At 42.5% G+C, this 23491-nt stretch overlaps 2 protein-coding genes across 4 annotated transcripts in view; one reads left to right on the top strand and one right to left on the bottom strand.

The window, feature by feature from the left end:
• LOC145414938 (uncharacterized) overlaps window positions 1–523 on the bottom strand; it is a 46791-nt gene extending 46268 nt beyond the window's left edge. Inside the window, exon 1 of the mRNA XM_080284350.1 lies at window positions 455–523. The gene's annotated coding sequence lies outside the window, so the exon portion shown is untranslated. The remainder of the gene's footprint in view (window positions 1–454) is intronic.
• Window positions 524–10869: 10346 nt separating this feature from the next.
• LOC145415027 (ubiquitin-conjugating enzyme E2 E1-like) overlaps window positions 10870–23491 on the top strand; it is a 54694-nt gene continuing 42072 nt past the window's right edge. For 2 of the 3 annotated variants that reach the window (XM_080284444.1, XM_080284446.1), the window contains exons 1-2: window positions 11067–11174; window positions 18686–18925. In XM_080284444.1, the coding sequence (XP_080140570.1) occupies window positions 18696–18925 (230 nt within the window). In that variant the 5' untranslated portion in view covers window positions 11067–11174; window positions 18686–18695. Of the gene's footprint in view, window positions 10952–11066; window positions 11175–18685; window positions 18926–23491 lie in introns of those variants that run through there. The other variant, XM_080284445.1, reaches the window with a different exon arrangement.

The following is a 23491-nucleotide window of genomic DNA, read 5'->3' on the forward strand; positions in this document are numbered from 1 at the left end:
CCTTGAACATCTTGACCACGATGATGTATTTTCAGTTATAATTCTCTCTAGCAGGGAAGGGGATAAAAATGATCTTCACTGTTAACCCATTTACTACGATGACGGACCACCACAAGACTCTCGTGGTGAAGTTAAAGACCATCCACAAGTGAGATATTTTTCTATACTTCCCAGCACGAGGCCGCGTTTCCTAAGCCGAATAAAACAGTCTGGTGTTCACTATATAAAAGGAAATTAGATGGCCATAATCCCATATGTATAAGGACCTTCGGTATATTATTCTCTCTACCACCAGACGATTTTATGCATCTTAGGAGACAACGCTGGCACTGAAGGGGTTGAATCGGTCCTGAGATGGTGATGGATACTGTACTCTGCTTCACTGTAATAACACCATATTTAGTGTCATTCATGTGCGAATAGAGGAAACTTTGTGCCTGGCTTTTTTGCTAACCCTGTAATGCGATCTGGAGGGTGTAGTGTTGTGTAGTTGTGTAGCGGGGCGGACTTGTGACGCGCGGCAGGTGCGACGTTCAACTACCTGAGGACTAGGAGTAGGAGTCACACAGCTACCCCCCCTCCCGTCCCTATTCTCTACTCTCGCACCCCCTCCCCCCTCCCCGCATCCTTCAGCTTACCTGTGCCTGAGGATAGACACTGAACCCTCCCCTCCCCCTTCCCCTCCCCTTCCCCTTCCCCCTCCCATCCCCCTCTTATGTTCGGTTCCGCCTTGGCATTATGAAAACTGATTCACTGGTATGGACGAACTTACGTATTTTATTCAACATAACACCAGACGATTTTTGACCGACATAGACGATATTTTGATATGTGACGCAAACGATTTATTGACAGGTATGACATAGACGATTTTTGACAGGTATGACGCAGACGATCTTTGACGTGTGATGTGGGCGATTTTTGACATTTGACGCAGGCGATTTTGTGACAGGTGTGACACTTACGATTTTTACCTCCGCCAAGAAGGTTATGTTTTTGTAGACGTTTGTTTGTCTGTTAGCAGCAACTTTACTCAAAAAGTTATGAACGGATTTTGATGAAATTTTGCGGAAGGGTGGGCCATGGGTAAAGGAAGAAATGATAAAATTTACTCGGGATCCGGAGTATCTCGCACAATATCTCCAAAAGTTCATAGTGAATTTCAATGAAATTTTGTTAAAAGGTGGGCCATGGACCAGGAAAGAACTGACTGAATTTTGGGGCGGATCCGGATCTGGATCCTTTTTAATGGCTATGGCATTGAAGGAGGTATGCGCTCTCTGAGGGCTTTCTAGCTGACAGGTGTGACGTTCAACTTGCCTGCCCGAAGGCTGGGAGAGGCACTTTGCTGGCTGGCTTTCCCTTCCTACTCATCTGCCTTCATGTCCAGTACTGCCATGGGTACTTACTAGCCATGTCGCTTGACATGGATCAACTGACTCATTTTATTCGGGTTTTGCCAGACGATTTTATTCAACTGAATGAATTATAGGAGCCTGAGTGTCAGTACGGGTACCATTAACTGTGCTAATGGTCGGGACAACTCTGTTATTCTATTCCAACCAGCACCAGACGATTTTATTCAACTGAGTGAGTTATGGGAGCCTGCAAGAGTTTAGGACCGCCGACTCGAGCGTCCTGCTGATTATGATTGCTTCTGCTGATTCCAGCGTCCTGCTGATTATGACTGCTTCTGCTGATTCCAGCGTCCTGCTGATTATGACTGCTTCTGCTGATTCCAGCGTCCTGCTGATTATGACTGCTTCTGCTGATTCCAGCGTCCTGCTGATTATGACTGCTTCTGCTGATTCCAGCGTCCTGCTGATTATGACTGCTTCTGCTGATTCCAGCGTCCTGCTGATTATGACTGCTTCCACTAATTCCAGCATCCTGCTAATTATGACAGCTTCCGCAAGCTCCGATGTTCTGCTGATTATAACTGCTCTGCTGACTCCGGTGTTCCGCTAATTATGACTTCTGCTAACTGGAGCGTCATGGCCTTAATTTCACAAACGTACTTATAATGGATTTCATGAATTTCTGTGTTGTATTAAAGTTGTTTTTTGCAGGAAGGACAACGAAAGATAAGCTATGCAGTCTAAATTAATCTTTGTTATGACAGTTGTAATTTCGTTTGTTAATCTATGCTCTGCTGATTATGACGGTGTGTGTACTGCCGCTGTTGCTGAGCCCAGAGTCCGGTATACTCAGCTCATTACATCCTGAAGTTATTATCCAGGTGTTTTGTATATACCCTTAGAATCAGAAGTTCGCCATGGGCTACGCAGGTGGTGGAAGGGTGGCTCGAGGAAGAGTCTTGACCCGTGTTTGAGCCGCCCTTCATCCCCTTACATTAAGAGGCCACGCCGTACTGGGGGTTTCACAGGGTAGAGCTAGTGTACAGTCTGCGTCATAAATCCTGTCGCCTCTTGCCCCTCTCTGCACGGGCATTGTAAATCAGTGTGTTGGACCTGCAGAAAACGACGCATATGACACCGAGCTGACGCCAGAGGAAGTCATTAGGCTCTTGTCGCGAGTTCACCGCAACGATTTTTTCAAACTGCGTAAAGAGAAAAACAGAAGCAACAGGACCCTTGATATCGACGGTACGTATGAGTGGATGCAGTAGCGATTAAACACCTTCAAGACACTAAGGTAACGAGAAAGGAATGGGGGGTGAAATGCTATCGCTGGATTTTATGATGATGAACGAGAGGAGCTGAGGACAGTAGTATGAGAGAAGAGGATAATACGATGTGGGAAGAATTACTGGAAAGAGGAGGATGAGGTGCGAAAGAAAGATGATAAGCTAGAATGGAAAGAGGGAGGAGAGGAAGGAGGAACGGAGGGAAAAATGCTAGGTTAGGTAGGAAAGGTGAGTGGAGAGAGGGAAAGAAAGGAAGAGGGGATGGAGGGAAGAGGAAGAATGGATGGAGTAAAAAAAGAAAAAAGTTAGATTAAATGAGATGAGCGGGGAAGGAAGGGAGGTAGAAAGGAAGAGGGGAAGGAAGGAGGAGAGGAAAGAGGAATAGATGAAATACTACTAGGTTAAATAAGAAAGATGAGTGGTGAGGAGGGAAGCGACGAAAAGGAGAAAGGGGAGGAGAGGAAGAAGGAATGAAGGAAAGAAGTGCTAGGCTAGGTAACTCAGATGTGCAGGGGGGGGGGAAAGGGAAGAGAGGGAAGGGGAATGTGTGAAAGAACTGCTATAACTAAGTAAGAAAGATGAGTGGAAAGGTATGTGACAGGGGATTCCCGGTTATATCAGTAGGGGATGGGGATGGGGGAGGGAAGGGGCGGTAGAGGGGATGGGGAGGGAGGGAGGAGACAGTAGTGGAAATGGGGAGAGGGAGGGGGGGAATTGTGGAGAGCAGAGCTCTGGTGGAGAGTAAAGGGGTGAAGAGGGAGCTGCCAAAGGAAGGTAAAGAGGAAGGGAGACGAGGAGGGAGGAGGCTGTAGAGGGGATGAGGGAGAAGGGAAGGGAGGACAGTAAAGGGAATGGGGGGAGGGAGGGAGGGATTGTGAAGAGTAAAGGGGTGAAGAGGGAACTACAGAAGGAAGGTTGAGAGGAAGGGAGGCGGCGGAGACTGAGAAAGTGGAGAGGAGAATAGAGAAGGAAAGTAGTGAGGGGAGGGGAAGGAGAGGCTGTGGAGGGTACAGGGAATGAGGGAGAAGGAGGAGGTAGTCTGGGAAGTAGAGGGAAAGAAGGCTTTAGATAGTAGAAGGGAAGAGAGAGAGAGAGTAAACGGCAAGCAGTATAGAGCTATGATGTTATTTTTATTTTATTATTGCTACCTTCAGACCAGTTTGTTTAGCTCAGTAGTGACTTTTCCAGTCTGAGAGGTTAGATGCAGCCTCACTTAACCCCTTCAGTACTTGAGCTTCTTCCATTGTTGAGGAAATATCTTCTTTTGTGGTAGCAAGCATTTGTATAAATGGAGCCATCGTACTAAGCTAATCCATTTTCTTCCTCTCACCTCCCGGGGTTGTCATGGCCTCTCATTTACACCCACCCTGTAAATAAGCATAGCCATGGCATTAACCGTAAAAAATATATATCTTGTTATTTTTTAAGACAATGTGTAGCCAATGAAAATCACTGAAAAAAGAAAAAAGGAGTGTTGATCATGCACACTGATATACTGTAACTGTATTTTTGTTTTCTTGTACATAGCATTTAAGATCACAGTAATTATCAAACATGCAAGGCCGCCTAATGCTGATTCACATAATTTTCCCTCATCATTTTCTTAGTTTCAAGTTTCTGTTTCACGTTCATTAGTTATTTTGAACTTGGCCTGATTACCCTGTGATATGTATGGTTTTACTCCTGATGAAGAATGAGAGAGAGAGAGAGAGAGAGAGAGAGAGGATATCCTTACCTTGATAGTAAGGATGGACAGGTGTACGAGGCTATTATAAACAAAAACACAGGTGACATAGCAACATCAACCTCTTCCATAATGTGACCTTTTTCTTTAATTTTATTCTTACTTTCTCCGGACGATTTTACACAGCTGAGGATGTACTGTACCTTTTCTCACTGGAGGGATTGCGCGCGCCCCCCCCCCCATACACACAGTCACCACGAACCCCCCCTTTTCTTTTACCACCAGGGACCCGTATGCTGAATAAAATCGCCTAGTGACAGCAAGAGTAAATATGAGAAAAATCGTCTGTCACGTCTTTACGCTTATATCACCCTGACAGAGTTGTATTTATCTTTGGGGGGACATTTTATAGCGAATGGGTTTCGTGGAGATCCCTTTAACTCCTTCCCAGCAAGAGGTTTTCCCCCAAAGGCTGAGGAAAATCATCTGAAGGTACCAAGAAAGAGAGGCATAGGACACACCCCCTTTGTGTTTTATTCTTGCTTCCTCGAGACGATTTTATTCAGCTTAGGGGAGACTTCGAACCGGAGGGATTAAACTCACTCTCTCGTTGAGTACGATGAAGGATAAGTATCAGGCTAGAGAAAGAGGATGTCAGACTAGGAGAGAGAGAGAGAGAGAGAGAGAGAGAGAGAGAGAGAGAGAGAGAGAGAATCATTAACCACTTCAGTCTCATCCGTATTTGTTTTCCTACCACTCTTATTATTATTATTATTTAAACTGAGGGAACTGGGTCATTATCCCAAGTTAAATACTACATCGGGGTTACATGAAATTCGATGTGCTTCGGTTACAAGGTAGCGTGAGTCTCCTTGGTTACCAGCCAGAATTTCCTTTCAGTCTGACTAATACTTAACCAGTTGAAAATCTAAAACAAATGAGAGTAAACACACTAAACCACCAGATGCTTTTATTTAGACCTCCACTTGCCAAGGGGATAATGAAGGCTGTGTGTAACCCCTCCAGTTTAAAAAAGGTGCTACTGGAAAGAATAAAATCGAATATAGATGGCGTGAAAAAAAGATAAAAACATCGTCATTGGATTTAAGAAGCTAATTCCTGAGTTCGAAAATCCTCCCGTGAAAGGAATAGAATTGTGTATGTAACAATAAATAAAAATAAATAAATAAAAGACGTCATAAATGGATGAATCAGGAATTTCCATGGACAAGGTGGAGTTTATAGGTGGGTGGGATCCGGGAGTACCAGCTGGACCATTTCTTGTTTATGGCTGGCTGCGTCCCCTGCCGCCACATCCTGCATCACCCGCCCGCCATCTTGCTCCTCCATCCGGCCTTCCTCCAGTGGTCACAAGCAAGCGTGATGTTGGCTTGAAATGTAGTCCTTGGTTAACGAGACACGGCTTAGATAATTCAGAGAGAGAGAGAGAGAGAGAGAGAGAGAATCACGATGGGAATTGGTGTAAATAGTAAAGCTATTAAAATGTCTACAGCGCCTCAGTCAGCATAAACGCATAAACAGTAAGCCAAGTAAAATATTTTCAGCTGTTTCATTCCTAAATGTAATTATTGCCTTGCGAGAAAAATTCATACCAGTAGGTATATAAAGAAATGTCTCCTCGTAGAAACCACAGTATAATCTTAAGCGCATTTTCATCATCATCATCAAGATAAGTAAAATAGTTCTTGTAAATATAATTCATGGTGAACGAGAAACTTTTCGCTCCAGTAATAGTTCATGTACTGTACATATAACGTATAGTGAACGGGAAACATTTCGCTCCAGGTGAGTTAATATTTACTGTCTGTATGGGAACAAAAATCTGCTGTTTCCGTGTGTGTGTGTGTGTGTGTGTGTGTGTGTGTGTCTTAACGAACAGTGATGGACTTGTTAACTCTTGGTGGTATGATCACACTCTGGTATTTTGTTTTGGCAAGCGCTGGACGAGTATACTGTATTTAGATGTGAGGTCCCGTCAATCAAACGGCTAAGCTGAGTGTTCGATAATTTCAGGCTGTGTTCACGTCAGTTTACGACACCTCGGAGGTCAGAAATGAAGATGATAGAGCCAATATTATACTGTTTTTATTCTGATGGCTTAAAATTGCCATCGCCATCTTGATTGCCGATTTACAACAGTAGATAAACAAGAATATGATGCTAGTCACGAAAAAGTGAAATGGGAAGGATGTAGCCTTTTTATCATTATCTTTCTGTCACAGAACTACGTTAAATCAGCTGCAAAAAGACAAAAATGTGGGCCAAGTTAGAATAAAGCAGTATCATATCACACTGACTTTCGTTCATCATTTCGCTTCTGGACATTCTGGTTGTTGAAGTTTTCCATGATTTTGATACTGTAAACATTTTATAGAAAGTTTTTATAGATTCCTAAAGTGAAAGAGCATGCATCCTTTGTATGATGAATCTTCAGGATTCTTTTCCATTCTTATAATGCGTTCTGCGCACGTAATAATATAAGAAGGATGTCAAAGTTTCCTCGTCCCAGAACCTACGTTTCAGTCATGACCACTCTATAACTTGTAGCAAAGTCGTTTGTAGTAACTTGTTTAAAGGCCTCCTTCGGCGGTCTTTCCGCTCGATGTCAGAAGACCAGAATGAGTCATAACTCGGGAACCAGTGGCGCGATTGGACTGGATTTTGTTTTATTCTTTAAGTTTAAGCATTTTAACGTACCTTGCTATAACAAAAATTGATCTACGTTGCGTAGTTTTGGTTGTTTTGGTAACTTCAATGCCCACAAAGAAAGTGATCCGCCTAAAGGCCGCCGAAGCCGCTTAATGTCAAAAGACCAGAAATGAGTCATAATTCAGGAACCGGTGGCCCGATTGGACTGGAAATTGTTTTGTGCTTCAGTTAGAACATTTTAGCGGTACCTTGCTCTTACAAAAACTGCCCTACAGTGCGCTGCTTTTGCTATGTTACGGTCACAAACGGACAAAATAACAAACATACAGAAATCGGATCCATATAATATACATGGGCTCCTCCTTCCCCTCCCCACCCTTCCTTCCGGACCCTCAAGCGTTGTTTATATAATTTTGTGAGTCATTGAGCCGTCTTTCTTTGAATTTAGGTTTTGCATAGCCTTTTCTTTAGCGATTTATTCAACAAATTATTACGCACTATCGTCTTGTATTATGTTAATGCAAACCATGCCAATATTAAAATTATATGAATAGATTATTAAGGTCCAATGTGCAAAATAAATCGCAAAGGAATTGTGCGACGAAGCTTCCTGTATCACATGCTCTAGGATGCTGCCACAGTCTTCACAGGCAACAGCAGAACTTGCCATTATGCATATTTCTTTGATGTTGGTTTGGATTCTAGGTAAAGTTATGCGTCTGTGAGTGCGTAGTGAATATATAAAAAAAAAAATAGGGGGTATGCATCTTCCTAATGATTCTCCCCTTTAAATACATTTATGGTCATTCCAAAGCGGTATAATAGTATGAGTAAGGGTTGTTCTGTAAGCCAAGGTGCAGTACATGTACTGTACCAGGTGGCGTGCTGGCTAGTTGCCCTTCTGTAACTGCAACATCATTCTTTCGGAGGATAGGGAAGAAACTGAGAAACGTCTGAATAACCAAACTGGCCAGGAATGAATTATTTAAATGCAAGCAACCTGATCTTCATGTAGTAGGCCTGCGCATTTTTAAATGGAAGTAACCGTGATCATTACAATATACTGTAGAGTGGTGCAGAGATGAATGTCATTACTGAGAGCACAGTGCAGGATATCACTGTGAGTTTCTACACTGTGATTGAGGGAGTGTGCATTGGTTTGAGTGCTGACATAGAAAATGGTATAGACGTTTGCAATAGAAAACCACCCTTTAGGATAAATTACACTTTGTTTAATGGTATACTGTACTATTGTGATTCCTAGCATAGGCCTTCTTTTGCTATTTCTGTTATCGAAACAACCAATTTTGTACAGAGTAGCCTCCTTTCGGTTGCACATACACACACACACACACACACACAGAGGAGGGCATGGATTTGGGTTGGATCGTCACCGTTCTCCACAGTATGTGGTGATAAGTTTATATATACTACACCCTACTCTACTGTATCACGAAAGTGTGACCTTTCTAACCCTATAAAGATTACTAACCCTTTCAGTTCAGTTATTGACCAAATGAAGTCATATTGTAGGGTCCATTTGATCAGTAACGAAAGAGACAGTTCCTATCTCATAACTAGGGCTCATCTGATTTCATGCAGCACAACTTCATTAAGTTGTGGGAGTAGCCTAATCCCGTGAGACAAAACAAGCCGAGAATAGTCAAAGCAACACAGCTAGGGTGTGACGAAGAGGACAGTATACTGTATATCCCCTCTTCGTGATCAGTAACGCTATACTGTACCGTACTCTTTTTCACTGTAACTTGACCCAAGATTGTCATCTCTCCTACTTGGATGCTGGATTGTAACAACAGGTCAACAGTAGAATACGAAGCTAGTCAAGAAGTGATATGGAAAAGATATTGAGCCGTACCATTGCCTCTGCCGCCAGGCCACGTTAAATAAGCTGCAAAAGGAGGAAAATTAGGGAAATCGAACGAATCTTCGTTAAGCACTTCCATCAGGTGTCGTCTTTTATATTCTAGCCACTAACTAACGATTTGTTTTGCATTGGGGCCCTTTCATAGTGATGGTTTAAATTTAGATTGTTTCTAACCCCTTCACTGCGTGATGTTTCCCCATAGTTGAGTAAAGCCAATCGTCTGGCACTGATTAAAAAAAGGTATGTCATCGTAATGAAGAGGCTAAGCTATGACTGCCACAAGTCATTATAAAAGACACTGACAGGTACCAAAAATATCACAAGACAGTGTTGAGTAGAATGCATTTGACAACATCTGTTGTGGACGATCATATCATTCCATTTTTGCTGGAACGATTATGAAACTGATAATGTACTGAAAAGCTTGAGGGACCTCGATGATAGCCTACCTCCTCATATGGGTTTCAAATCTCATTAGTCAGTGCTTGTGTACCGAACTGTCGCCCAGTTCTCTGCAACCGACACTGATGACATTATTTTGGCCACAGATCGTTGTGTCGGTTGCTGTACATTTATGAGACTGGTTTTTAAAGTCCATTGAACTGCAAGGCATCTACACCAGTGAGGTTGAAACTGGATATTGAATAGTGGTGGCCCCCATCATACTGTAGGAACGCCGGTGGGGATGTCACACCAGCGTCAGTAAAGCCTTTCACCGCTGTTGATGCACATGGATTTGTTGGATATTTGGGTCGGGCTAACTCCACAATGTTTTGGTCATCTGAGAGAAATCCATATTACTCGACTTTAAACATTCTCATGTAACCCTTTCTGTGTTAATTACTGTTAAAGGAATGATATTACTTTATTCTAGCACCAGCCGATTGTGTAAATGTGGAGTCACATGGAGAGACAGGCTGACGAATGAGGATATAAAGGAGCGTTGTGGTGGTGATGTGGATGTGATAGGAAGCGTTATGAGGAACACACTGAGGTGGTTTGGCCATGTGGAGAGGATGGAGGGTGAAAGACTGACGAAGAGAGTGTATGTGAGTGAGGTGGAGGGGGAAAGAGGGAGGGGGAGGCCGAGGATGAGATGGAGAGATGGGGTGGAGAAGTATATGAGAGAGGGGGGTGTGAGTTGGGAGCAGGGGAGTGAAATGGCGGGGGACAGGGCGACTTGGAGGCGATTTGCTTGTGGCCACCCCAAACGGGATTGAGGCGTCTGGCAATAGATAGATAGATAGAAAAAAAAAAAAGTACAACTTGCTAAAATTCTAGATATATTTCTTGTATACCATGTGTTTGGGATACTGGACTGTGAAACTGTCAATCGTCCTCTGCTTCGTGTCATTACTTTGGCTGAGATAGGAGGAAGATGCAGCATACAGCTCGTAAGAACCCGTAGTCTGAACCCTTCACTCGAAAATTGATCACAGAATGGGAAGGTTCTTTCCCTGAATTTCATAACCTAGTTTAATATCCACCTTTACTTTCGAGTGATAACTTGTATTATGTGAAAAGTTACATAATTTCCTACGAGGAAAAGTATATATTAGTGCAGTATGCGGCGTTCAACGAATATGCATCACCTACCGTACTCGTTTTTAGTGGAAATGTTTACTTTGATAAAACCGTTGGCGATTAGTAATGTGTTGCAAATTTTTCTTAGTGTCCTATGATAATTACCAGTACGTTTGTTTTCATTGTCAGAGACGTTTGCCTGTGTGATATGTAGTGGGAGTCTGGAAACGAAATGAACCAAACCAATCAACGAATAAATTCGTGCTTTGCTTCAGAATTATTTACAGCCTTCTCTCTATAGGTTTTGAATTAATGCAGAAGAGGTAGTAATACCACAGTTATAGTACAGTGCAGTACTAGTAGCATTATGAGAGAGGTATTGCCATACACACTAAAAAGTTCATATTTTGGCGGGTGAGCGGGTGTGAGCCTCACCCGACCCAGCGTCTTTGTGTGGTCGCATGTGGCTGTTCCCGCCACCAGGCTCACCCAAACACCTTAAGTCATCGTTATTTCTCTGTTTCTAGGGTGGTACTGTGGAGTGAGTATCTTCAGTGACGTTTGGGAAGTCTTGACGCATCATTAGGAACATACGGTACGGTGTTTGAGTGGCGGTCTGGATGTGTATTAGCGTGGTCGAATACCGGCGTTGATCAGCTGATCTGACAGGGAACAGCGGCGGCGTTGGCAGTGGAGGCACATTCCCACAGGGCCATGAAATATTAGCTATAATTTTGACATCTTTTATCTTCCTGTTTTAATATGTGAGTACACTTGTGAGGGAAGGTGTGGTCTTCAAGCAGGTTTAAGTTAGCAGTGGATTAGTGAATGAAAAGTGGAGGTAAGTGAGTGTGTTTATGAGAAGGTATTGGGCAGCCTGGGAGCTGGCTTGCTCAGCTGGCACGGGATGAAGGATGAATAACGAGCTGAGTGATTGGCACAGATGCTGATGGAAGTGTAAGGTTTTTATCAGTGCTGGCATCACGAAGTGTGCGTCAATTGATTGAAAAATGGTGTTATTTCCATAGTCTTAAAAGGTTCATTGTAACTTGGAAGATAGGTGTGCAGAAGTGTTGAGGAATTGTCCATTTTATTATTAACTTGGTGTGAAATAGTACTTCAGTAAACTGATGTTATTATTTTGTGACTAATTTGGTACAGAAAAGGAACAAGCTGTCCGTCAACTAATATGGTTGTGTGCCTTGTTACTGGGATACCTCTACTGAAATGATGTTAACCCTGTAAGGATTTCAGTTCTAACTTGTCAGTGTGCAACACAGTGCATTTGTCTTATTTGGAAGGGAACATCTTATTGCTGCCTCTCTCAGTTCACCAAGTTCATCCTGGAGTGCTTTCAAGATGTCTGCTTGCATTCACTTAAAAATTTGGATGTGACATTCCAAACCAGCTACCGGTACTTTTGAGTTATCCACTTTCATACTGTGCCGTGTACTTCGGTCTTGACCTAGTGCCTGGAAGAGTATCCATAAAACAAGTCTGTAGATGCTATTTTTGATCTGTTATGAATTCTCTTCGTGCATCTTTGTCAACAGTGAATAGAAGTCAGTGGAATTGCTTTGCATTATTGTATGTAAGAGCACAAAAAGACAAATACACAAGGTTAAAAGAGTGTTAAAAGGTGAACTAGTGTAAATATTGACTGAAAACTCATTACTTGTATTATTGTTTGCTTTTCATACCAATTTCGAGTACCGTCAGCCTTTCATATTCATGGGGGTTAAGGGAAATAAATCCCTACAAATTGAGAAATCCACAGTTTTCACCCCTCCCCCCCTCAGAGAAGAGCCCTACTATTGTCTTTAACTATGTGATTGCCTAAAAAAAAAAAAATGCAGTGTCCCCCCCCAAATCATCAGACATTAGAATCTGCTTGTTTGTGTATTTTGAGATAAATTAACAACCGGTTGTCATTCCAAAATACTGAAACAAGTGTACTGTGAGATTGTTAACCTGCAAATAGCCAAAGCTGTAGATATGTACGGAAGCTGTAAATGAGGAGAGCTGACTGTAATGTTACAACTGTGTTTGTATTGGGACCATTGTTTCATTTTAAAAATCATGTAACTTTTGTCAAGGAATTTCACCTTCTGGAAAGTAGTCAGGCCATTGAGGATGAGGAAGTGGTGGGTATATAATATTGCATGTAATAGTGTAGTTAATAGTTTATTTAAACATGTAATACAAAAGTGAGTTATGAAAGGTATCGATCATTTTATGTTGGTAATGCAAAGAGTAGGTTGCAGAGTTGCTCATCTTCCCATGGGGTTGAAGAAAGTGGTAGTTACGGTATGTGTGGCTGTAGTTGACGAAAATTAAATGCTGTTACAACACAGTAATGTTGATTGCATGAGAAGAAACTAGAACCATGATGTTTTTTATTCAGTGCACAGTTTGCTAATTGTACAAAAAAATTATTAAAAATATGCAGTGGAATAGGAACCATTTCAAACAGGGTACAGTATCATAAAGTTAGGATTTTTTTTTTTTTTTTTTTTTTTTTTTTAGATACCCGGTACTGTGCTGAAGTACATAAGTGACCGAAATACAGTAAAGTACAGATATTTTGAATGATATGATTGCTTGTTTTTAACACTAATGATTGGTGGGTCACATTGTCCTATTATCAGGCTCCCTGAATGTTACCCTGTGTATGGAGTGTGGGTATCCTCCTCTCCCCCTCCCCCCCCCCTTTTTTTTTTTTTTTTATAAGAGAGAATTCACTGCTACCACTAATAATTCTTTGTTCAAGATACATTCTCTTATGCTTGGTTCCTAAATCGCATTGTGGATGCTATGCTTGTTGCTGACTGAGTTATGATCATATGGAAAAAAGATGAAGAAAAACTGTACAATCCACTCATTCAGATGCCTCAAACTCTCACCTTCAAACCCATTTTAAGATGCTGGAGAGGGACACCTTCACTTGGTGGCACAAAAATAACTGGATAGTTCACTGCCTAGTCATACAAACATTCTTCGTCCTCCAGAAGGAGGTTGTTAACTGGTGACACATGAAGAGCAGCATCAGCCTGCAGTCCACCAGGTTCATGTCTAGATGAGCTGGGACCTTAGCAATTACAACCCATTTTCATTGATGCTAGAAAGGGACGCCTTGACTTGTTGGCACATAAGCAAGTTACTCCCTTGCTTAGTTATACAAATTTCCGTCGGCCTTTTCTGTATCCTTCGAGGGTAGGTTGGTGTACTGCTGGAGAATGGTAACTTCACCCTGCAGTTCACCATGTTCATGTTTCATATGAACCTGGGGTTATAAGTACTACTACAACTACTATGACTGCCACCCATTACTCCTCCTCCTTCTCTGCTATGCATTTTTAGTTGTGTATGTAATTGATGCAAGGGTTACCTGTATTTGGTGTTAGCTTTTGTAGTCCAGGGACATCTTTTCTATTTTATTCTTGTGAACATCAGACAATTTAATTAAGCATTGGGGAAATTTCAACTAGAAAGGTTAGATATGGCCTTCTTAACCTCATCTCAAAATATGTCTATCTATCTATCTATCTATCTATAGCCCGACACCCTTATCACACAAAGAGTGGCCGCAGACAAAACGCCTCCAAGTCGCTCTGTCACCCACCATTTGACTACCCTCCCCCCAACTCACCCCCCCCTCCCTCATATACCTCTCAACTCCATCCCTCCACCTCATCCTCGGTCTACTTCTCCCTCTCCCTCCCTCCACCTCACCTACATACACCCTCTTAGTCAGTCTTTCATTCTCCATTCTCTTCACATGTCCAAACCACCTCAGTATATTTTTCCAAATCTTCTCAACCACATCCACATCCACCCCACAGCGTTCCTTCACTTCTTCATTCGTCAACCTGTCCCTCCACGTCACTCCACATGCTCCTCTCAAGTACCGGTAACTCATTTCCACTGCTCTCACTCTTGACTTGTTCCCCTCTTGCAAGGTCCATGCCTTGCTTCCATACGTCAGGGTAGGGATCACAATACTATAATGCAGTGACTTCTTAACTTCCATACTCACCTCCCTATTTCTCATCACTGCTTTCAGTGTACCAACAACCTTCCTTCCCTGCTGTACCCTTTCACGCACTTCATCCCCCAAAGTTCCATCCTTACTCATCACACTACCCAAGTACTTGAATGCACTCACATTCTCCATATCCTCACCATCTAACCTCACTAAACACACTGTGACTTCATTCCTGTCAAACACCATAACTTTACTTTTGTTTACATTAACTTTCAGCTTCCTCCTCCTACACACTGTCCCAAATTCATTCACCAAACCTTGCAACTCCCATTCATCTTCACTCAACAGTACAGTATCATCAGCAAACAGCAACACCGGAAGCTTCCAAATCTCACCCTCATTCATTAGAGCCACCCCCACATTCACTGCCCTACCCTGCACCACCTTTACAACCCCATCCATGTATATATTAAACAGCCATGGAAACATCACACAACCCTGTTTCAGTCCCACATTGAGATCAAAGAACTCACTCAGCTCACCATCCACTCGCACCGTAGCCCTAGCTCCCTCGTACATACTCTTCACAGCACTCAACAATTTCCCCTCCACTCCATATATTCTTAATACCTTCCACATACCTTGCCTATCTATTCTGTCTAAGCTTTCTCAAAGTCCATGAAGGCAGCATACACTTTCCTTCCCTTCTCTAGATACTTCTCCACTAAACATCTTAGAACATATCTGATCTACACACCCTTTTCCCTTCCTAAATCCCCTTTGTTCTTCTCCAACTAGCTCCTCTGTCATATGCCTAATCCTATCAATGAGTATTCTACCATATATTTTACCAGTCACACTAAGAAGGCAAATACCCCTATGGTTAGCACATACTTCTCTCTCCCCTTTTCCTTTGTATAAAGGAACAATTATACTTGATTTCCAGTCTTCTGGAACCCTTCCCTCTTCCAAAGCCAGTCTACACAACTTCCATATCCACTCCACAACAATCTCACCCCCATACCTAAGCATTTCACCAAACACTCCATCAATTCCTGGGGCCTTTCCCTACTTAATCTTCTTCACCGCTTCCAATACTTCCGCCCTACTGATCTCTTCCTCCCTCCTCTCTCTCTTCTTCTCCCAGCCATTCCCCAACCACTTATACTCGCACTGCTCTCACTCTCTACATTCAACAAATCCTCAAAGTGCTCCTTCCATCTCAATTTCTCTCTCTTCTCCACCAACAATCTATTATTCCTATCTTTCACTCCCCTACTATTTCCCCTTTCATACTGCCTTACTTTCTTTACCTCCTTCCAAATCAGTTTCTTACTCCCTCCATTTCATACTCATATTCCTCCCAAACTCTTCATCCACTTTCTTCTTACTCTCCTTCACCAGTCTCTTAACCTCCCTTCTCCTGCTCACATATACCTCTCTCTTCTCTCTCTCATCTTCTCCCCTACCTCTACTCGCTAACCATTCACTATATGCCGTCTTCTTTTGTTCCACAGCCCGTTTCACCTCATCATTCCACCATGCTGTCCCTTGCACACCCTTGCATCTCCTCCTCACTCCACAAACCGCCTCACACGCTGCGCCTATCTCTTCCGTGAATATCTTACATACGTCTTCCACCCCTTCCATCTGCTCTAGCTCATACCTTCCCAATCTTTCTTCCACTGTGCTCTTATACTCTGTCATTTTCTCACTATCTTGCAATTTCTCCACTCTTCTCACAGGAACTGCTTCCTCCTGTCTTCCCCTTCGTCTCCTCAACCACTTTCTTTGCAGCTCTACCTTGGCCATCACCAAGTGATGGTCCGAGACTCCATTCCCCCACCCTCTCCACACTCTTGCATCCAACACTTGTCTTCTCATTCGCTCATCCACACGCACGTAGTCTATCATTGCCTTTCGTTCAACAATTTCGCCATCCATCCTCCTCATTACTCTCCATGTATACCGGTGGATCATCTTTTGACGAAAGTAGGTGTTGGCTATTGCCAACCCCTTACAAGCTCAGATATCCACCAAAGCACTACCATTCCCATCTACTTCAGCTGGCACACCCCACTGACCAACCACTCCATCCACTCGTACATTCCCAACTTTGCCATTCATGTCTCCAATCAACAACACTCTCTCGCTCCTCTCAAAATATGTCCCATAAACAATAAAATTGTCTTGTGGTGGTCTAATGGAAATGAAAATTACTTAATTGAATTGAAGAGGTTAACCACAGCCTTGACAGATATCCAGTATAGGCCTTGCAACCAGACATACCTTGCTGGAGTGTTATTGGTAAATAAACCTGATTGAAGCTTCCTTTGCCATAGGAACAAGGGTACCTGGTACATTGTGCTAGTTTGTGATGAAGCAATTCCTCAAAATGTTACCAAACTAAACGCAACTTGGTGCAGCCCACTGTTCCTTCATTATTGCGTCACTCCAAACACTATGGCACTCCTCATTCACATACACATCATCCTATAACTACTAGGCCGTGTGTATGATTTTTTTTATTTATTTATTTTTTTTTTTAAACACATGTTCTGGTGTGGATTATATTAATGTATACCTTCAAAGGGGTAGAATATCTGGGATTGAAATATAGTGTATTCTGTCTTATACCAGTGCTTTTCCTTGTTGGTCTTATTTTGATTAGAACTTATGCAAAACCTCTCTCTTACAGTCCTCCAGACTGGATGAAATGTGTTGGATTTTGATTCCTGAAAGTGTTGTTGAATTGCTGCTTTATCTGAATTAGACTTATTCAGGTGTGGTAGCAGGTGCACAGTGGTGGTATCATAACTGAGAGGTTGAGGTGCCACCGGCAAAGCAACAGTGCTTTTGGAAAAAGCAAAGTAGTAGCTTCAGTATATACAGTATCTTGCATCTTGATTTTTTTAAATCATATTGGAAATCTTTTCATGGATCAACAGAAATATGTTCAGTATGAGTGTATAGATTAATATATACTGTATATGTCTAACTATCTATCTGTTGCCAGATGCCTTAAGCCCATAAGGGATGGCCACAAGCAAATCGCCTCCATATCGCCCTGTCCCCTGCCATTTCATTGTCCTGCTACCAGCTTACTCCCCCTCTCTCATATAGCTCTCCACTCTATCCCTGCATCTCATCCTTGGCCTCCCCCTTCCACGTCACTCACATACAGTCTCATCGTCAGTCTCTCGCTCTCCATCCTCTCCACATGTCCAAACCACCTCAGTGTATTTCTCCTTAGGCTTCCTATCACATCCACAGCCACACCACAACGCTCCTTCACTTCCTCATTTGTCAGTCAGTCTCTCCATGTGACTCCACATGCTCCTCTCAAATAACTCATTTCCACTGCTTTTACTCATGACTTCTGTCCCTCCAATAAGATCCAAGTTCACTTCCATATGTTAGAGTTGGTATCACAATACTGTCATGTAGTAGCTTTTTCACTTCCAAGCTCACATCCCTGTTTCTTATCACTGCATTCAAGGAACCAGCAACCTTTCTTCCCTGTTGCACCCTTTCAAGCATTGGCACTTCACCCTCTAAACTTCCATCCTTACTCATCACACTACCCAAGTACTTCAACGTACTCACATTTTCCATTTTCTCCTCATCCAGCCTCACTGTATATTCATTTACTTCACTTCTCTCGAAGACCATGACTTTACTTTTCCCTACATTCACCTTTAGATTCCATTTCTTACTCTCCCGAACTCATCCACCAAGCCTTGCGGCTCCCATTCATCTTCACTTAACAACACAGTATCATCTGCAAACAACAGTACAGGTAGTTTCCAAACACTGCCCTTTCACACTATACTCAGTTTTTTTTTAATGAGGGGAAGATGCACTTGACAGGTTCGTGATGATTGGCTGAATGCACGGCCGAATAACATTTACTGACCCAGATTTCCCTTCTATGCTATCAATTAATAATGCTAACGAGTAAAGAGATTATGAGGTAACATTGCATTCGACCAATCATCATCAACCTCTCAAGTGCATCTTCGCCTCGATAAAAAAAAATTAGTATTGGGCTGCTCCAACATCCACTGCCCTACCTTGTATCTCATTTATAACCCCAGCCATATACAGATACTGTATATGAAGTACTATATATTCTAGTACACTGCAAAACCATGTATGAAACTGGATGGATACCTTCACTTTAGCAAGATACTTTGCCAGTTGTAGTACTATCCAGTATAGAAAATGTAGATGTACAGATATATTTTTGAATGAGTGTAGGTGGTCTTGACAACTGTTTATCCTGTACAGGCAGTGATTAATGTCTGCGCCAGCTGCTGGTGCCCTCGGGTCTGACACAGTCCCTTCATCTTCCCCCGTCCCCCCTGCAACAGCCGGAGCCCAGGCCTCTACACCTACACCTGGAGCCCCCACTGGTTCCCTCCCAACCCCCCGCACCTCCGCTAGTGCTGGAAGGACACCTGGCCCGGCCAGTGAAGCACGCCCTCCACACCCCAAGATGTCTAAGGCACTCAGCACAAGTGCTAAGAGGTTTGACACACTTCTTTGTTGCTGTGTTAGTGTTACATGCACAAGTTTTGACAACACAGTTTTACTTGAGTGTTTATATAAAGCTAAACTCACCATATAAGAAGCAGAAATTTGGCAGTTTCCCTGTTTTGTTTATCACTGTAAACTCCGTACCGGACATGCACAGCAACTATTTAAACCTATTTAAGACCCTATTCACACCAATAATGGACATAAAGCATGAAATTAATGAAAAGGAACCAAAGAATGAGGAATTAGGAGTGACTGTACTTTAGCCAGGGTACGTACAGCATATCTGTGGCCGCCTTCTCTAAGGCTTCGGCAGTGGTGAAAATGCTCTTGAAGCACGTAGAGTAATTCAGTGTTGTGCTGCACTTACAGTAATTCTTTGCACTGCTGAGTTATACCGGTAGTTGTTTAACACTGCACATTTTGTTAATTGCACCACACCAGTTTCAACCGTCAGTTTGCACTCCACAGTTAATCCTATGCACTATAAATTCTAATTTCTTAACACTGCACAACACTGTAAATTCCCGTGTGGTGTAGTGGCAAGGTATTGCAGTTTATTCACTGTTTGCTCACAAAAAACGAGCTCGTGTGGCATCCATTGCGATAAACATCTACTGTACTTGCGATCGAAGTTAGGCAGTAACTCTTGGTGAGGGGGAAACAGAGTTGCCAGATCGCAATGGCCACATTACCAAACTCATCAATTTTCATTACCAAATTTAACTCTTCATTACCAGATTCGTAAAGCTAGCATTTATTGTTCACTAATTATGTATACAAGTGAAAATACATGTAATCGCTCTCCTTATAATTAACAGCATGTTGATTATTTTCACGCAATGTAGGCTAGCAGATTAATCAGAGAGAGCATACAATCCACCATCTCCATCATGTGTATCGTCATACATGTGAGAAATCCGTTTGGTAATGCATTATTCTGATTCATTACCACACGAATTTTTCATTACCAAACTGGCCCACATTTGGTAATGGAAAATACCAAATGACAACCCTGACAGGGGAGGGGGGAGGAAGGAAGGAGTGAAGGGGCTGTGGTGTAAACAGCTGTTCGGCGTCGAGTGTCAATTTCAAATTACGGGGGGGGGGGGGATTCGTATTTTTGGGGTATTTTTTCTTTTTTGGTCATTTATGGGTTCCGAAGGTTCAGGCCTACAATGTCTGGATAGTACGGGGATTACTGTATACAGTATATATATATATATATATATATATATATATATAAAAGATGGAAGAGGAGCATAAGACAGTATGGATCAGTTGGGTCAAGGATTGTGTGGGTAAAGTTGAAAGTTGGAATACAAATGTGGGTGATTGTGTGTGTGTATGCACCAATGCAAGATCGTGCTAGAAGAGTGAGAGAAGAGTTCTGGACAAATGTGGAAGTGTGCATGGAAAAGTTTGGAAGGAATGAGAGAGTGTTTTTGATTGGTGATATGAATGGTAAAGTTGGGAATGTGAAGGTGGATGGAATAGTTGGTGAGTGGGGTGTGCCTGCTGAGATAGATGAGAATGGGAGTGCGTTAGTGGACATTTGTGCTGGGAGGGGGTTGGTGATAGCCAATACCCTCTTCAGGCATAAAATGATCCACAGGTATACATGGCGAGTGATGAGAAGGGTGAGTGGTGAACTGAATGAAAGGAAGGCAATGATTGATTATGTGTGTGTGGATGAAAGGATGCGAAGATGTGTAAAGGATGCAAGAGTGTATAGAGGTTGGGGGAGTGGACTTTCTGACCACTACTTGGTGGTGGCCAGAATTAGAATGCAAGTAAGATGGAGGAATAGAAGAAGGGAAAGACGAGAGGAAGGAGTAGTTGCAAGGAGAGTGGAAAGGTTACAAGAGGATGAGAAAAAGGCAGAGTATAAGAGAGAAGTGGAGGAACGATTGGGCAAATATGAATTGGAGCAGATGGGAGACGTGGAAGGTGTGTGTAAGATATTTACAGAAGAAATGCAGCATGTGATGTGGTGTGTGGAAGGAAGAGAAGACGGAGGGGGGTGCAAGGAACAGCGTGGTGGACTGAAGAGGTGAAACAGGCTGTGGTGCATACAATGAATGGATGAGAAATAGGGGCGTGGAAGAAGTTGAGAGGCGGAAGAGAGAGTTATATGTGGAAAGAAAGAGAGATGTGAAAAGATTAGTAAGAGAGAGTAAGAAGAGAGTGGATGAGGAATTTGGAAGGAATTTGAGTGTAAAGTGGAGGGACTGTAAGAAAATGTATTGGAGAGAAGTGAAAAGAGTAAGACAGGCTGGAAGTGAAGTTAGCAGGGGAGTGAAAGATAAAAATGGTAGATTACTAGTGGAGAAGGGAGAAAAAGTGAGCAGATGGAGAGAACACTTTAAGGAATTCTTGAACGTAGAGGATGGAAGTAATGCGAGTATAAGTGGCTGGGGAATGGCTGGGAGAAGGAGGGAGGTGAGAAGACAGGAAGAAATCAGTAGGATAGAAGTTGTGGAAGCAATGAAGAAAGTTAAATCGGGGAAAGCCCCAGGAATTGATGGAGTGTGTGGTGAAATGCTGAAGCATGGGGGAGAGATAGTAGTAGAATGGATGTGGAAGATGTGCAGATTGGCCTGGGAGGAAGGTAGAGTCCCAGAGGATTTGAAGTCAGGTATAATTATTACCTTGTACAAAGGAAAAGGGGAAAAAGAAGTGTGTGGTAATCATAGGGGCATTTGTCTTCTTAGTATAATAGGAAAAGTGTATGGTAGGATACTTATAGACAGAGTTAGAGAAAGAACAGAGAAATTAGTTGGAGAAGAACAGGGAGGCTTTAGGAAGGGAAGAGGTTGTGTAGATCAGATATTCATTCTTAGATCTTTAGTGGAAAAGTTTCTAGAGAAGGGAAAGAAGTTGTATGCGGCTCTCATGGATTTGGAGAAAGCATATGACAGGGTGGATAGACAGGGATTGTGGAAAGTGTTAAGAATATATGGAGTAGATGGGAAGTTGTTGAATGCTGTGAAGAGTATGTACGATGGTGCGAAGGCTGCAGTGCGTGTGGATGGTGAACTAAGTGGATTTTTCTCTTTGAAAGTTGGGTTGAAACAGGGATGTGTCATGTCTCCATGGTTGTTCAATCTGTACATGGATGGGGTAATAAAAGAGGTACAAGGTAGGGTAGTGGATGTTGGAGTGGCCCTGGTGAGAGAGGATAGTGTTTGGAAACTCCCTGTACTGTTGTTTGCAGATGATACTGTGTTGTTGAGTTAAGACGAAGGGGAGCTGCAAGGCTTGGTGGATGAGTTTGGGAGAGTGTGTAAGAAACGGAATCTAAAGGTGAATGTAGGGAAGGGTAAAGTGATGGTCTTTGAGAGAGGTGAAGTTAGTGAATGTACATCGAGGTTGGATGGTGAGGAATTGGAAAATGTGAGTACGTTTAAGTACTTGGGTAGTGTGATGAGTAAGGATGGAGGTTTGGAGGGTGAAGTGCTTGAAAGGGTACAGCAGGGAAGAAAGGTTGCTGGTTCTTTAAAAGCGGTGATAAGAAACAGGGAAGTGAGCATGGAAGTGAAAAAGTTACTACATGACAGTATTGTGATACCAACTCTAACGTACGGAAGTGAAGCTTGGACATTGTTGGAAGGACACAAGTCAAGAGTGAGAGCAGTGGAAATGAGTTATTTAAGAGGAGCCTGTGGAGTCACGTGGAGAGACAGGCTGACGAATGAGGATATAAAGGAGTGTTGTGGTGTGGATGTGGATGTGATAGGAAGTGTTATGAGGAACACACTGAGGTGGTTTGGCCATGTGGAGAGGATGGAGGGTGAAAGACTGACGAAGAGAGTGTATGTGAGTGAGGTGGTGGGGGAAGAGGGTGGGGGAGGCCGAGGATGAGATGGCGGGATGGGGTGGTGAGGTATATGAGAGAGGGGGGTGTGAGTTGGGAGCAGGGCAGTGAAATGGCGGGGGACAGGGCGACTTGGAGGCGATTTGTTTGTGGCCACCCCAAACGGGATTGAGGTGTCTGGCAATAGATAGATAGATAGATATATATATATATATATATATATATATATACAGTATATATATATATATATATATATATATATATATATATATATATATTTATATATATATATATATATATATATATATATATATATATATATGTATATGTATACATACATACAGTAAATAAAGGCAGACTCCGAGATATGATACCCCTATATGTATTCCATACCCTGGCATAGTGGTTGGGGTAGAATTATCACCCTAGCCCGCCAAACAATGGCCAAACCCCGGTATAACTTTTTTTTTTTTTAAATTACTGATTTCGATTATATTTTAGACAAATTTTGTGTTTAGGTTGATTTAAAAACTTTTTAGACTTAGATTACCATACCATAATGTATTTTAGTCATAGGTGGGTTGAACATTGTCATTTTGGGGTACAGTTTACTAACTTTGATTTTTTCCATACTTATATTTTATTATATTCAGACTTTATTTTTAGATTCAGGTGAGTTATAAATTGCTTTTAGGCCTAGTGTAGCTTGTTTCAAAGCTATTTGGGAGTCTAGGTTAGCT

This window comes from Coenobita brevimanus, chromosome 101 (assembly GCF_032717465.1).
Source record: "Coenobita brevimanus isolate Jiangsu-jjx chromosome 101, ASM3271746v2, whole genome shotgun sequence".
NCBI lineage: Eukaryota > Metazoa > Arthropoda > Malacostraca > Decapoda > Coenobitidae > Coenobita > Coenobita brevimanus.